Here is a 12519-nt window from a genome sequence, read left to right as displayed (position 1 = left end):
CAATCATAGGCAGCCATCCATGAAAAAAGCATGACAAAACGCCTTTTAAAAAATCATTACAGAGATGGATACGTTATTAAATAATCACTGTGACGGAATCACTTCAAGCATGTTTAATAGAGACGAGAGAATTTTTCGTCACAAAAAGATGCATAGGTTCAATCAGCTGAATATTTGATGTGTGCAGTTCAAGTAATTGCAGAGCAAAATTATTTTCTCACAAGTTTCGACTATTAGTTAGAGGCAATTAAGTGGAAGTTGACCCTCAACATAAACAAATATAACGTATTGCATGCACATGAACATAAAGACCTGTATTTTTTATTACAGGATTGCAGAACAGTCACTGGAAGCAGTTACTTCCATAAAATATGTAAGAGTATGCATACGGGAAATGTAGTCCGTCAGCAAAGAAGTTGGCTTACAAAAATTTCGTTGTACTTATATATTGGTCCTCAGTATCGGATCAGTATCAGGTTTCATAGAGGAAATGGAGAAGAATAGAAGGAGGGCAGCCCGTTTCGTTACAGGTTCATTAAGTAAGCACGAAAGCATTACCGAGGTGATCAACCAAATACAGTGCCAGACGCTGCAGGAGAGGCGTTCTGGGTCACGTTGTGGTTTAATGTTAAAGTTCCTGTGGTTTTCGTTCCTAGAAAGGTCAACAAATGTATTGCTCCGTCCTATGTATATCTCCCGAAAACACCATGGAGATACCATTCGTGACTGGAACAGATAAGGGGCGGTGGAGGGGGGGGGGGGGGGGGGGAGTAATGACAGAGGTACACAAGGTCCTTGCGCATTATGGGTGAAGATGTTAATAAGAAGGCTGTTATCAGCACTGAGCTCGAAGGAGGTCACCCGTGGATATCCTTCTCACTGTCTTTGTTACTCTCCCTCACTTCGATTAACGAACATAACATTTTTTCTAACGCTACAAATAAGTAGGAAATCAGATAGAGAAACTTAGTAACAAGTTAATTATAAAACCAGCGATCCGTTTCACTCAGTGTAACCTAACGGGTGACCACTGAGGTTTTGTCTCACGAGCGCATCGTGCCTCACGATGAATTCAAATTGCCTTATGCCAGGGCTGTCCGACAGTCCAAGTTTCGATCAGGTGAGTATATGATGTACAGGGTGGTTATAAATAAACTTTCCCTATTTAACGCGTTATAACACGGAAACTAACTACCGTACGAGTACCAACCTTGGTAGCATTAATGTCCAGAGTATGGGGTGCATTATTTCCATGCATCACACTGCCATCATCCATTTCCAACTATGACCATCAGGTACCTTGATCAGCATCATGATTCATAGTCTCACACACCTGACCAGTCGCAGTGCACTTCTTGACGTGTCAACCTGAGCCTGAGGAGCAGGGCATGATTGATGAAGCTCTTTTATCAAAACAACAGTAATGCTGCAGCTGCACTTCGAGAATATCGCCGGCTGAAAGGATTACGGAAGGGTCCTCTTTCTCCACCTGCTGTGCGGAACATGATGACGTAGTTCGAATCAACTGGATAACTGGGCGTCACTCAGGGAAGAGGCCGACAACCAATTGCACCTCAGGTAGTTGATGAAATCGCTGTTGCTATGGCAGATAACGCTGCACGCAATTCCCGATTGTCAGGCAGAGCATGTGATGTGTCACGAGAATTGAACATCTATAGGGAGTAGAAAAATTTCCGTTACCAGTCACAATAAAAGATTATTTATTCGTCACACGACCGGCTTCGGGTTTGTGCCCATTCTCTGGTGTTTATAAATTCATGTACATGTTTATATTGCTGGAGATCACTGTATAAATACAAAGAAAATTACTTGCTGGTGACTAAACAGATACAAGTGGGACAATTCTAAGTGGCAAGGCAGCATTTGTCGAAAATATATTCCACTTGTATCAGTTTAGTCACCACCAAATAATTTTCTTTGTATTTATACAGCGATCTCCAGCAGTATAAACATATACATGCATTTATAAACACAGACGATGGACACGAGCCCGTGTGACGAATAAGTAACCTTTTATTGTGACTGATAGCGGAAATATTTCTACATCATATAAAGGTACAGTCATGGAGTTCACCAGCGTCCATTACGGATAAAATTCACTAAATTGAACATCTCGTGGTTCACTGTGCGGAGGGTGCTACGAACCATTCTCAAATGGTATCCGGACAAGATCCATATCGTACAGCAGATTGCACAACAGGGCGCACAACGACATGTTGACTTCGCTCTCCACAAGGACTGAAGTTGACGAGGACTATCCTGTGGACAGATGAAGCTCATTTTTCTCTAATTGGTGAGCTTAATACACAAATTGCCAAGTGTGGGGATCTTTACCTCCAGTCACTGTGCATGAAGTTCGTCTCTGTGGTGAATATGTCACCGTGTGGTATGGCTTCACGGCTGCGTTTATCATTGGCCCATTCCTTTTTGAACAGGTTTACGCTCAGTGACCAAAGACGTGCAGTGTGGCTGAAAACATTCCTGCGATATGCTTCGTCAGTGTGTCATAGCCGCCCTACAGGGTAGAGACGCATTAAACTCAACAGTTTTCATGCAAGATGGGACTCACCGCACATCGCTCGTGAAGTTCACCTTCTTCTCCGAAACACATTTGGAAACGATGGAATTATCAGCCGATCGTTTCCAAATGCTTGGCCGCTGCGATCACCTGATCTCACATCCTGTAATTTTTAGTTTTGGGGCTACCTGAAGGACAGGGTTTACCAGGGGAACATTCACATATTTGCTGATCTAAAGCGCAGCATATTAAGAGAGGTAGCCAGCATACCTAAGGACAAGCTTCGTTCTGCTGCGCAGAATGCAATCCTACGCTTTCAGACTCTTCTGGACACTGATGGGTGCCATATTGAGCCTCTTTTGTAGAAATAATTGTGCCCGTATGTAATTTTATGTTGTACCGTAGCGTCACATTAAGAGTGTCTCAATTGAAATGATTCTGCATTATTTCTCTTCCCCATGTCTTTGGCAATAATACTACCAAGTTTGGTACTCGTACGGTAATTAGTTTTCGTGTTTATAACGAGTTAAATAGAGAGAGTTCAATTATAACCACATGGTATTATTAAGATTTCATTAGAACAACCTGTTCACCTAAATTCAAAAACCAACACGTTTCCTGTATGCTGCAGTTTTGGTAACATCGCTACGAAATGTAAGTTAGTAAACTTTCCGTGTACCATATTCAAAATTTGCTGTCGCAAATAAAAGTGAAATGGATAAGAAACAGCACAGCTCTTGCAGGAGACTGTGATTCCAGTTCCATCTTTGTACACTGAACAGTTTGCGCGTTTCAGCGAGCTTAATAAAAAAAAGTAACATTATGCATTTCTTCTGTGCGGAACTTGGGAACTTAAAGTCCGTGCCTGCACGCGTTCCTGTCGAAGTATCACTCCTAAAATAATTTTGAACAGGCTATATTAATAAAATTAATACCGTCGCTCAAGCTGTAGCAGGCTCTTGTTATAATAGAACTATGAGGAAATACACGAAAATAGAACTAACGCGTGCCGATCCACTTTGCCACGGGACTCTAGGGACGTCGCTGGTGAGCTGCTGGAAGGAGCATGCTCCGTGGGGAGGAAAAGGCTTTTAAACAGCCTGCTGGATGATGTTACAGCCACTAATGAAGTGTCAGTGTTGATACGACCACTCGATAAGTGTCTACCATCACACGTCAGCAGTACCAGTGTCTAATGTAGTTGTGTTACGTATCACCTGTACCTTGAACATCCACCGTCGGAGGGTGGTATGAGATTTAAAGTCCCACCGCCACACCTTCAACGTGCACTGCAATGATGTCCTTGGAAGATATCATTGTAGGATACAACAATTTTACCTCTTTACCAGGACAGTAAGACCGAAATCCACCGGTGACACTGTACTTCAACCTACCACGAGAAAGAAAAAAAGGCTGTGGACACAAGGCGGTAGAGGGACAGAGTGGGAAGTTGGCGAGCGGGCCGCGAGGTGGCGCGGAAGACTCTGGGTCCTGCAGTAGGTCTGCTTGTGGCAATCACGAGTGGCCGGCGCGGGCGACGGGGGTGAGGGAGCACCCCAGGCCGGATCAGACGCCTTGAATTCTTAAGAAGGAATGTGCGGACGCCCTGTGAGGTGTAAGGCGTTCGGTAGCAAAGCTGGACGACTGCTTCTACGATAAGGTGGAAAACTGAACTTTTGGAAGACTGTTTTGGCATCGCGGATCGTTAGACTTGTTATACAGTGTCTGCACTGCAGTCGCTGGATTCTGAATTTATGTAACTGTGGGCATCCCGAGGCTTTAACTGCTGGGGTTAATCTCACCTCACGTTCTGTCCAAGTTACTTTTTGCATATTTCTTCACTAGAGCCTGATATTGTGAAAGAAGCTATACTGGGAGGGTTGGTATACTTCGCCGGAAAGTATGACGTTTGTGAAAAACCGTTTTCGATTGCTGTGTTTTGTCGCTTGTGCGTGATACAACTGCTAATTAGGGGTACTGAAGCAAATGTTATTTGAGTTACTTCTTTTGTAAATAAATACAAAATAAATAAAATACAGTGCCACAACATGATCGAAGACTAGTTTACAGACTTTCTCTTCAATTGATAAATTATTTGAGTTAATAATTTCACTTCCCTGCTAGTTGTACAAGCCCGACAACACTCTACGCACTAGTTTTACGTGCTACTACGGGATTGTTTGGTAATTGCAAGCGGCCGGCAGCGGGTTTGTCAGCCCTTGAGCAACCAACTGCTGGTGCATATTCTGCCTCCGGTTCTGTAATATTTGAGCTGGACGTAATGGTATGGCGGTACATGAATTTTCCAGGCTGAAGCTTTCGGGGATATTTTGCTGCTTTGCTCTTACTTAGCGTTATTGTAACAAAATGCCAATGACGAGTAATCGTTTTTTGATGAAAGTGTATTGTTCTTAGATTGGGAGTTACGTGATTTTGTACGTCGTCACCTACTGGTATTTCTCAACGATAAGAAGTGCTGATGAAAACATTAGAATTTCCTTTAATAATCTTCGAATTGTGAGCGAGGACATGTCGAGATTTGTTTGTGTTGTAATTGCTTATCTTGTTTGATCTACAGGGAGCTGAACGCAATTGTGCTTTTTTGAAACATAATTGTAGGCTAACAGTTCCGATTTGAGTATATCAATTTGTTTTTACGTTAATGTTATTTCTATAATAAAATTTTCACTCTGCAGCGGAATGCGCGCTGATACGAAACGTCCTGGCAGACTAAAACCGTGTGCCCGACGAGACTCGAACTAGGGACCTTCGCCTTTCGTGGGCAAGCGCTCTACCGACTGAGTCACCCAAGCACTACTCACGACCTGTCCTCACAGCTGTACTTCCTCCAGTATCTCGTCAATACGTTATTTCTGCTGACTCTTGGTCTGCTTTTGAAAGAGTAATTTAGTGTCCTTCTACCTATACACTTGTAAGAACATATGGTGACATGAACTGTTGCAGGTCTGTTGAATTGTATCGAAAGTGCACTGATTGAACCGTCAATTAGGGCGATTCACAAGCAGCAACTTAAGTACACATGTTATTCCAAAAACGTTATCGTGGAAGTACGGGCCAGGAGATGCTGGTGAAATAACACACACTGCTATAGATACCTTTTTATTTTAAAACACAATGACAATAAATTTTTAAGTCTGGCATTTTTTCCAAAAACAATTTCCAATAGCTGATAAATTTTCTTTATGAAAAGGAGATTGCAAGGTATGACGTTAACAACTTCCCAATAATAAGAACCTTTAAGTAGCTAGTTTGTACTAAAGTTAAAATAGTTGTCTCTTGCCAATTAAATAACGTATATTACACCTTACAAGATCAATGTGAATAAGCCAGCACACCAATCTTCACATTAAAGGCAGTTGCCAAAAAAAATTTTTCCTTAGCTCGGCGAGGGAGTGACACGTCTAAAGGGGCCCAGATGACAATAGTTGGAATAGTTATTGGTGATCTACGAGGCCACAGCAGATCAGCCCCAAAACTTGCATTACAAGCCACCGCCTCCCCGAGTTACCCAAAACCAGAAGATGTAGCAAGGGCGGTGCCTGTCAGACTCTGAACGACAGAGACACACCACGCCGACCCTAAATCATCCAATCAAGGTGTGAATGAAACGGCCCGACCAAGAAGCAATTACCACATTCCCGCGGACAGGCAAACGAAAACTACGGTGGGAAGACCCCAAGAAAACCACTGGTGAAGAAACTCATACACTATACTAGAACTTGAAGAGCCCCTTTTTTTTTTTACATAAAAACAGTACTCAACTTCTCACACTTCACCACAGCACCGGGAACACGTTACAGTTCCTTATGCTCGTCAGAGCCAACCGCTGTCAGTGGTTTCAACGGCCGATAAGACGACATACGGTCCCACGCCCTAATCTCCTGTACCACGCCTTCTAAGCTTCATAGGCCACGTACATGCGGGTAAGGCAAACTTAGCCCCTGACAGCCAAGAGGTCGGCCAAAGCACGTGGCGAGCAGTTGACGGCCCCCAACAACAGGGCCCCGCTCGCACCACCACCTCTCGGTCACCGCCCATTACGTACTCCTCGACCGTACACTTGCTCCACCTCCCGCCAGAGGGCGGTAGCGATCCAAACAGCGCGCCAAACCGAAAGCGCCATCGCAAACATTAGACGCGAAGCGAAAGCACTCCGCTGGCGCGCTTTTCGAAGAGCCAGACACAACTCTCTGATGATGGCTGTTTATAGCCGAAATCTAGATTTGCAAGCATAATAAAAACTAATGGGATTGCTACTGACCGCTGTGTGCCTCTCCTTGCAGTAATGTATTTACTGATTAACTGAGTTGAGTTTTTATTAATGTGTATCTTCTGAGTGCTCAGGAATGAAAGCTTTTACTGTAATTAAGTTTGCATTAATGAGCGTAAAATCTCGAGTGAATGTTCAGCAGCTTTTCAGTGAAGGAACCCCGTTTCCTAGCGAGTGGTATCACCAATGGCTAGACCAGCTGTGTAGCTGGATTGAAGAGTTTTTAGCAAACAGAACACAGCATGTTGTTCTCAATGGAGAGACGTCCACAGACGTTAAATTAACTCTGCCGTGCCACAGAGGAATGTTATGGGACCATTGCTTTTCACAATATATTTAAATGACCTAGTAGATAGTGTCGGAAGTTCCATGCGGCTTTTCGCGGATGATGCTGTAGTATACAGAGAAGTTGCAGCATTAGAAAATTGCAGAGAAATGCAGGAAGATCTGGATCGGATAGGCACTTGGTGCAGGGAGTGGCAACTGACCCTTAACATAGACAAATGTAATGTATTGCGAATACATAGAAAGAAGGATCCTTTATTGTATGATTATATGATAGCGGAACAAACACTGGTAGCAGTTACTTCTGTAAAATATCTGCGAGTATGCGTGCGGAACGATTTGAAGTGGAATGATCATATAAAATTAATTGTTGGTAAGGCGGGTACCAGGTTGAGATTCAGTGGGAGAGTGCTTAGAAAATGTAGTCCATCAACAAAGGAGGTGGCTTACAAAACACTCGTTCGACCTATACTTGAGTATTGCTCATCAGTGTGGGATCCGTACCAGATCGGGTTGCAGAGGAGATAGAGAAGATCCAAAGAATAGCGGCGCATTTCGTCACAGGGTTATTTCGTAAGCGTGATAGCGTTACGAAGATGTTTAGCAAACTCAAGTGGCAGACTCTGCAAGAGAGGCGCTCTGCATCGCGGTGTAGCTTGCTCGCCAGGTTTCGAGAGGGTGCGCTTCTGGATGAGGTATCGAATATATTGCTTCCCCCTACTTATACCTCCCGAGGAGATCACGAATGTAAAATTAGAGAGATTCGAGCGCGCACGGAGGCTTTCCGGCAGTCGTTCTTCCCGCGAACCATACGCGACTGGAACAGGAAAGGGGGGTAATGACAGTGGCACGTAAAGTGCCCTCCGCCACACACCGTTGGGTGGCTTGAGGAGTATAAATGTGGATGTAGATGTAGAGTGGTTTCGAGGACGAGCGCGTACCTGCAGCCGCAGAGCTGGCAGCGACCGACGCGCAGGTGTCCGCGGCGGCAGCGGCCAAGCGCGTCAGGGGGCGGCAGCGCGAACAGCCGCAGGCGCAGCCGGAGGCGGCAGACGGAGCGGGAGCTGCGGCGCACCCAGTAGGAACAGAGGCGCCGCTCTGCCGCCGTGTGCGGCAGCCCCGGGCTGCTCAGCAGGTGGGCCGGCCGCGTCGCGTTGGCGGCGCAGCACGCCGGCAGCCGCTGCGGCGCCCGCGCCGGCTGGCTCCAGGACCACGAGGACGAGGAGGAGTAGCCGCGCCACCCTGCCCCACCTGCAACTGACGAAGACGCCACGCCGACATCTCAGCCGCGATGTAAGGGTGGACACGTGGGAGAAAGACGCGTGTGTGGCTACTCGCACCTGATAAATGACGCTACCCATAAGCGGTGCATGAGGACTGACGAGGAGACGTCCCGAGTGCTGGAATCCACTACGCGAAACAATCTATACGGCGATGTAGAGTGACGTCCAAGCCATCGTACCCTACAGGCATTCGTGCTGGTGCGCCCTCGATCGCGAGTAATTGACAAAAAAAAAGGAAATTTCTCGTATTGCTGTATAGGTTTAAAATTGGCAGCACTGTATAGGCTGGTTGCATAGCGGAATGGTAAAGGTACTGACCTTACATGCAGAAGGTTGTCAGTTCAAATCTCACCAAGATTTTCATTTTTAAATGTTCGTCGAAATTACTTCGATCATTGTTTTCAAACAATTGGTTGAAGCTTAATTTTTTCTGTTCATTTGTTACATGATATTGAAAGGAGTGTACTGGGTCACATTTATATGTGGCACCCGAAAGTGATTTTATAAACAATGCATGCGTTTGATAGACTTTATATTGCTGATTGTGTAAGACCGCAGATCCAGAGATACTGCTAGTGTTGGGGTAAGAGAGCGCTTGGCGCACAGTTCTAGGTAGCTGTCTGTGAGGGAAAGACGATGGAGTAGGCAGTTTTTCTGGTGTGCTGTGTGAAGCCAATAAGGGTTAGATTAATTTACGCATATCAATATTGTTGAATTTGGAAGCAGAAGTCTTTATGCAAGCATGGTAAAGATGTTAAATAATTATGTTTTTCCCAGCGCATTAGTATAGATGCGCTGGCTGATAATTGTAATTGTTGAATAAACCCACACTATACGTTTATGTATTCAATCGTATGGCTAGGGCCCCAAGTCGCGCGGCCGTTCGCCAGGTGCCGGTCTTTCAATTTGACGCGACTTCGGCGATCTGCAGTCTATGAGGATTATAGCATGATGATGAGGACAGCACAACAGCCAGTCCCTGGGCGGAGAAAATTCCCCGACCCAGTCGCGAATCGAGCCCGGACCCAGACGACTGACAATCCTTTACGCTGGCCATTCAGCTACTGGGGGCGGACACAATATAGGTAAACTGATTTGATAAAAAGGCCAGTAAGATATTTCACTTTTGTAATAATGCTAAGATTTATTAAAGGAGGTATACACATCAAAAAACCTTTGCATCAGTTCGGTTCCAAGAGTTCCGGAACCGGTACAGAAAATTCGAATAGAGATCAACTTAAACATCATTTCCGCCCTTTTTACTGCTCATGAAAACCACACTTTGCATGTTGTACCACCATACAGCGAGACCTTCAGAGGTGGTAGTCCAGACTGTTGTACACACCGGTACCTCTAATACCCAGTAGCACGTCCTCCTCCGTTGACGCATGCCTGTAATCGTCGCGGCATACTACACATAGGTTCATCAAGGCACTGTTGATCCAGATTGTCCAACTCCTCAACGGCGATTCGGCGTAGATCCCTCAGAGAGGTCGGTGGGTCACGTCGTCCATAAACAGCCCTTTTAAATCCATCCCAGGCATGTTCAACAGGGTTCATGTCCGTAGAACATGCTGGCCTCTCTCGTCAACCGATGTCGTTATCTTGAATGAAGTCATTCACAAGATGTCCACGATGGGGACCCGAATTGTCGTCCATGAAGAAGATTGCCTCGCCAATGTGCTGCCGATACGGTTGCACTATCGTTCGGAGGATGGCATTCACGTACCGTACAGCCCTTACGGCGTCTTTCATGACCACAGCGGCGTACGTCGGCCCCACATAATACCACCCCAAAACAGCAGGGAACCTGCATCTTGCTGCACTCGCTGGACAGTGTGTCTAAGGCGTTTAGCCTAACCAGGTTGCCTCCAAACACGTTTCCGACAATTGTCTAGTTGAAGACATATGCGACACTCATCGGTGAAGAGAACTTGATGCCAATCCTGAGCGGCCCATTCGGCATGTTGCTGGAGCCATCTGTACCCCGCTGCATGGTGTCGTGGTTGCAAAGATGGACCTCGCCATGGACGTCGGGAGTGAAGTTGCGATCATGCAGCCTTTAGCTCACAGTTTGATCCTAACACGACGTCCTGTGGTTGCACGATAAGCATTATTCAACATAGTGACGTTGCTGTCAGGGTTCCTCCGAGCCATAATCCGTAGGTAGCGGTCATCCACTGCAGTAGTAGCCTTTGGGCAGCCTGAGCGAAGCGTGTCATCGACAGTTCCTGTCTCTCTGTATCTCCTCCATGTCCGAACAACATCGCTTTGGTTCACTCCGAGACGCCTGGACACTCCCCTTGTTGAGAGCCCTTCCTGGCACAAAGTAAAAATTCGGACCTGATCGAACCGCGGTATTGACCGTCTAGGCATGGTTGAACTACAGACAACACCAGCCGTGTACCTCCTTCCGGGTGGCATGACTGGAACTAACCTGCTGTCAGACCTCTTCCGTCTAATAGGCGCTGCTCATGCATGATTGTTTACATCTTTGGGCGGGTTTAGTGATATCTCTGAACAATCAAAGTGACTGTGTCTGTGATACAATATCCACAGTCAGCGTCTATCTTCAGGAGTTCTGGGAACCGGGGTGGTGCAAAACGTTTTTTTGATGTGTGTATATGTAATTTGATGATTTGTATTTGTACCCTTTTAGTGAGGTTAGATAATAGTTGCTATTTAAATTTCATTGTTTGTGAATCAATTCTGAGTAATGTAACTTCAATTGTCTGATGTTTTTCAAAAGCCAAACTTATCATGCAATATAATTTTTACTAAAGTAATTCACCACAATCAGTACCGCCTCCCTGTCTGGTTCATATATTTTTCAAAGAAATTGTTTTTTGAAATGCTCTTGGTTATTGGCCAAAAGAGTTTCAGGTTCATTTCAGAGTATTACAGCCTGTAGCTAGCATATTTATGTTTTATGTGAGAGACCAAAATATGTCGCGTTCTACCGTTGCTGCCCTAGAGGTAAGACAATTTAATTTATTTGTTATGCGCACAGGGACCAATATTATTAGTTTTGAACAGGGCCAGATGATTCAGTGCCTAAGGAGCTGAATGTATTTTGCAGTGACTGTATTTCTTCATTGGTATTGTGAGTTGCATTGCCCAATCAATTCGTGTAAAGCTTTACTAACTATACAGATAAGCACACCACTTGCACTTAAAACTCGCAACACAATTCGAGTTCAGTACTCAGTCCACAGATCAGACTTCATTTAACGTAATCGTAAAGTTTTCTCTTTATTTTTTATTAAGAACGTTACAATATTAGTCATCATATGAAACACATATTTTGCTATCATACTTCTTCCTATCAGCCTTTCTCCACTTGGAATTCTTCTTCATGTGATTTTGATTATTCTTATGTACTAACTTCGATGTAAATGCTTCCATTTTGTCGTCTGGTACTTTCGTCTTTGTTATTGCATTCATTATTTCTATTTCTCATTTTCCTTTAATATCGTTTTTCTTATAATCCCTGCTTCTCTTTAATTCATCGTCGATGTTATTTTGTCCAGAGTGCAATAAAAATTTATGTTTCAAATGGTTGTATGGCAACTGGACTGCCATCCAAGAAGATGTACATCTTGTAACGAATATACTTTCTTGACAGCACTGCACAGTCATATAAATACATAATTCCATCTTTTGCTTTTTTAACCAACAGATCGGCATCTTGAAGTGTTTAAATATTGTAATATATACATAGAATTAACAATATTCACAAGCACAAAGATTCCAAGTGGAAAAAGAACGATAGGAAGTCATAAGTGCAACTGAAGAAATTAAAACATTGATTAAAATGATGTGACAAACGAATATAATTAAATTTAAATCAATTAACTGAATAAAAATAATGATCAATCATTTCGATAAAGGTTTAAAAATTAAAAAAATTAATGTACCTGAAAAGGTTCAAACCGACAGCCTTCTGCGTGTGTGGTCGGTACTTCGCCATTACTCTGTTAATTTTAACCACTTTTAAAGCTATACAGACAGCATCACGGAAAAACCCGAAACTTTTTCCGTCGATTACTCGCAAATGAGGGTGACTGGTTGCAGGGTGTGCTTCATTGCACCTTAACCTACATCACCGTATATACTGTTTC

The 12519-nt window shown here is 44.3% G+C and overlaps 1 protein-coding gene across 1 annotated transcript in view; it reads right to left on the bottom strand.

The window, feature by feature from the left end:
- LOC124616521 overlaps positions 1-12519 on the bottom strand; it is a 91672-nt gene that overhangs the window by 44183 nt on the left and 34970 nt on the right. Inside the window, exon 2 of the mRNA XM_047144836.1 lies at positions 8057-8213. Coding sequence (XP_047000792.1) covers positions 8057-8213 — 157 coding nt within the window. The remainder of the gene's footprint in view (positions 1-8056; positions 8214-12519) is intronic.

This window comes from Schistocerca americana, chromosome 5 (assembly GCF_021461395.2).
Source record: "Schistocerca americana isolate TAMUIC-IGC-003095 chromosome 5, iqSchAmer2.1, whole genome shotgun sequence".
NCBI classification, from domain to species: Eukaryota; Metazoa; Arthropoda; class Insecta; order Orthoptera; family Acrididae; genus Schistocerca; species Schistocerca americana.
Note: the sequence above shows the minus strand (reverse complement) of the source record. Positions and strands in the feature narration are given on the sequence as shown.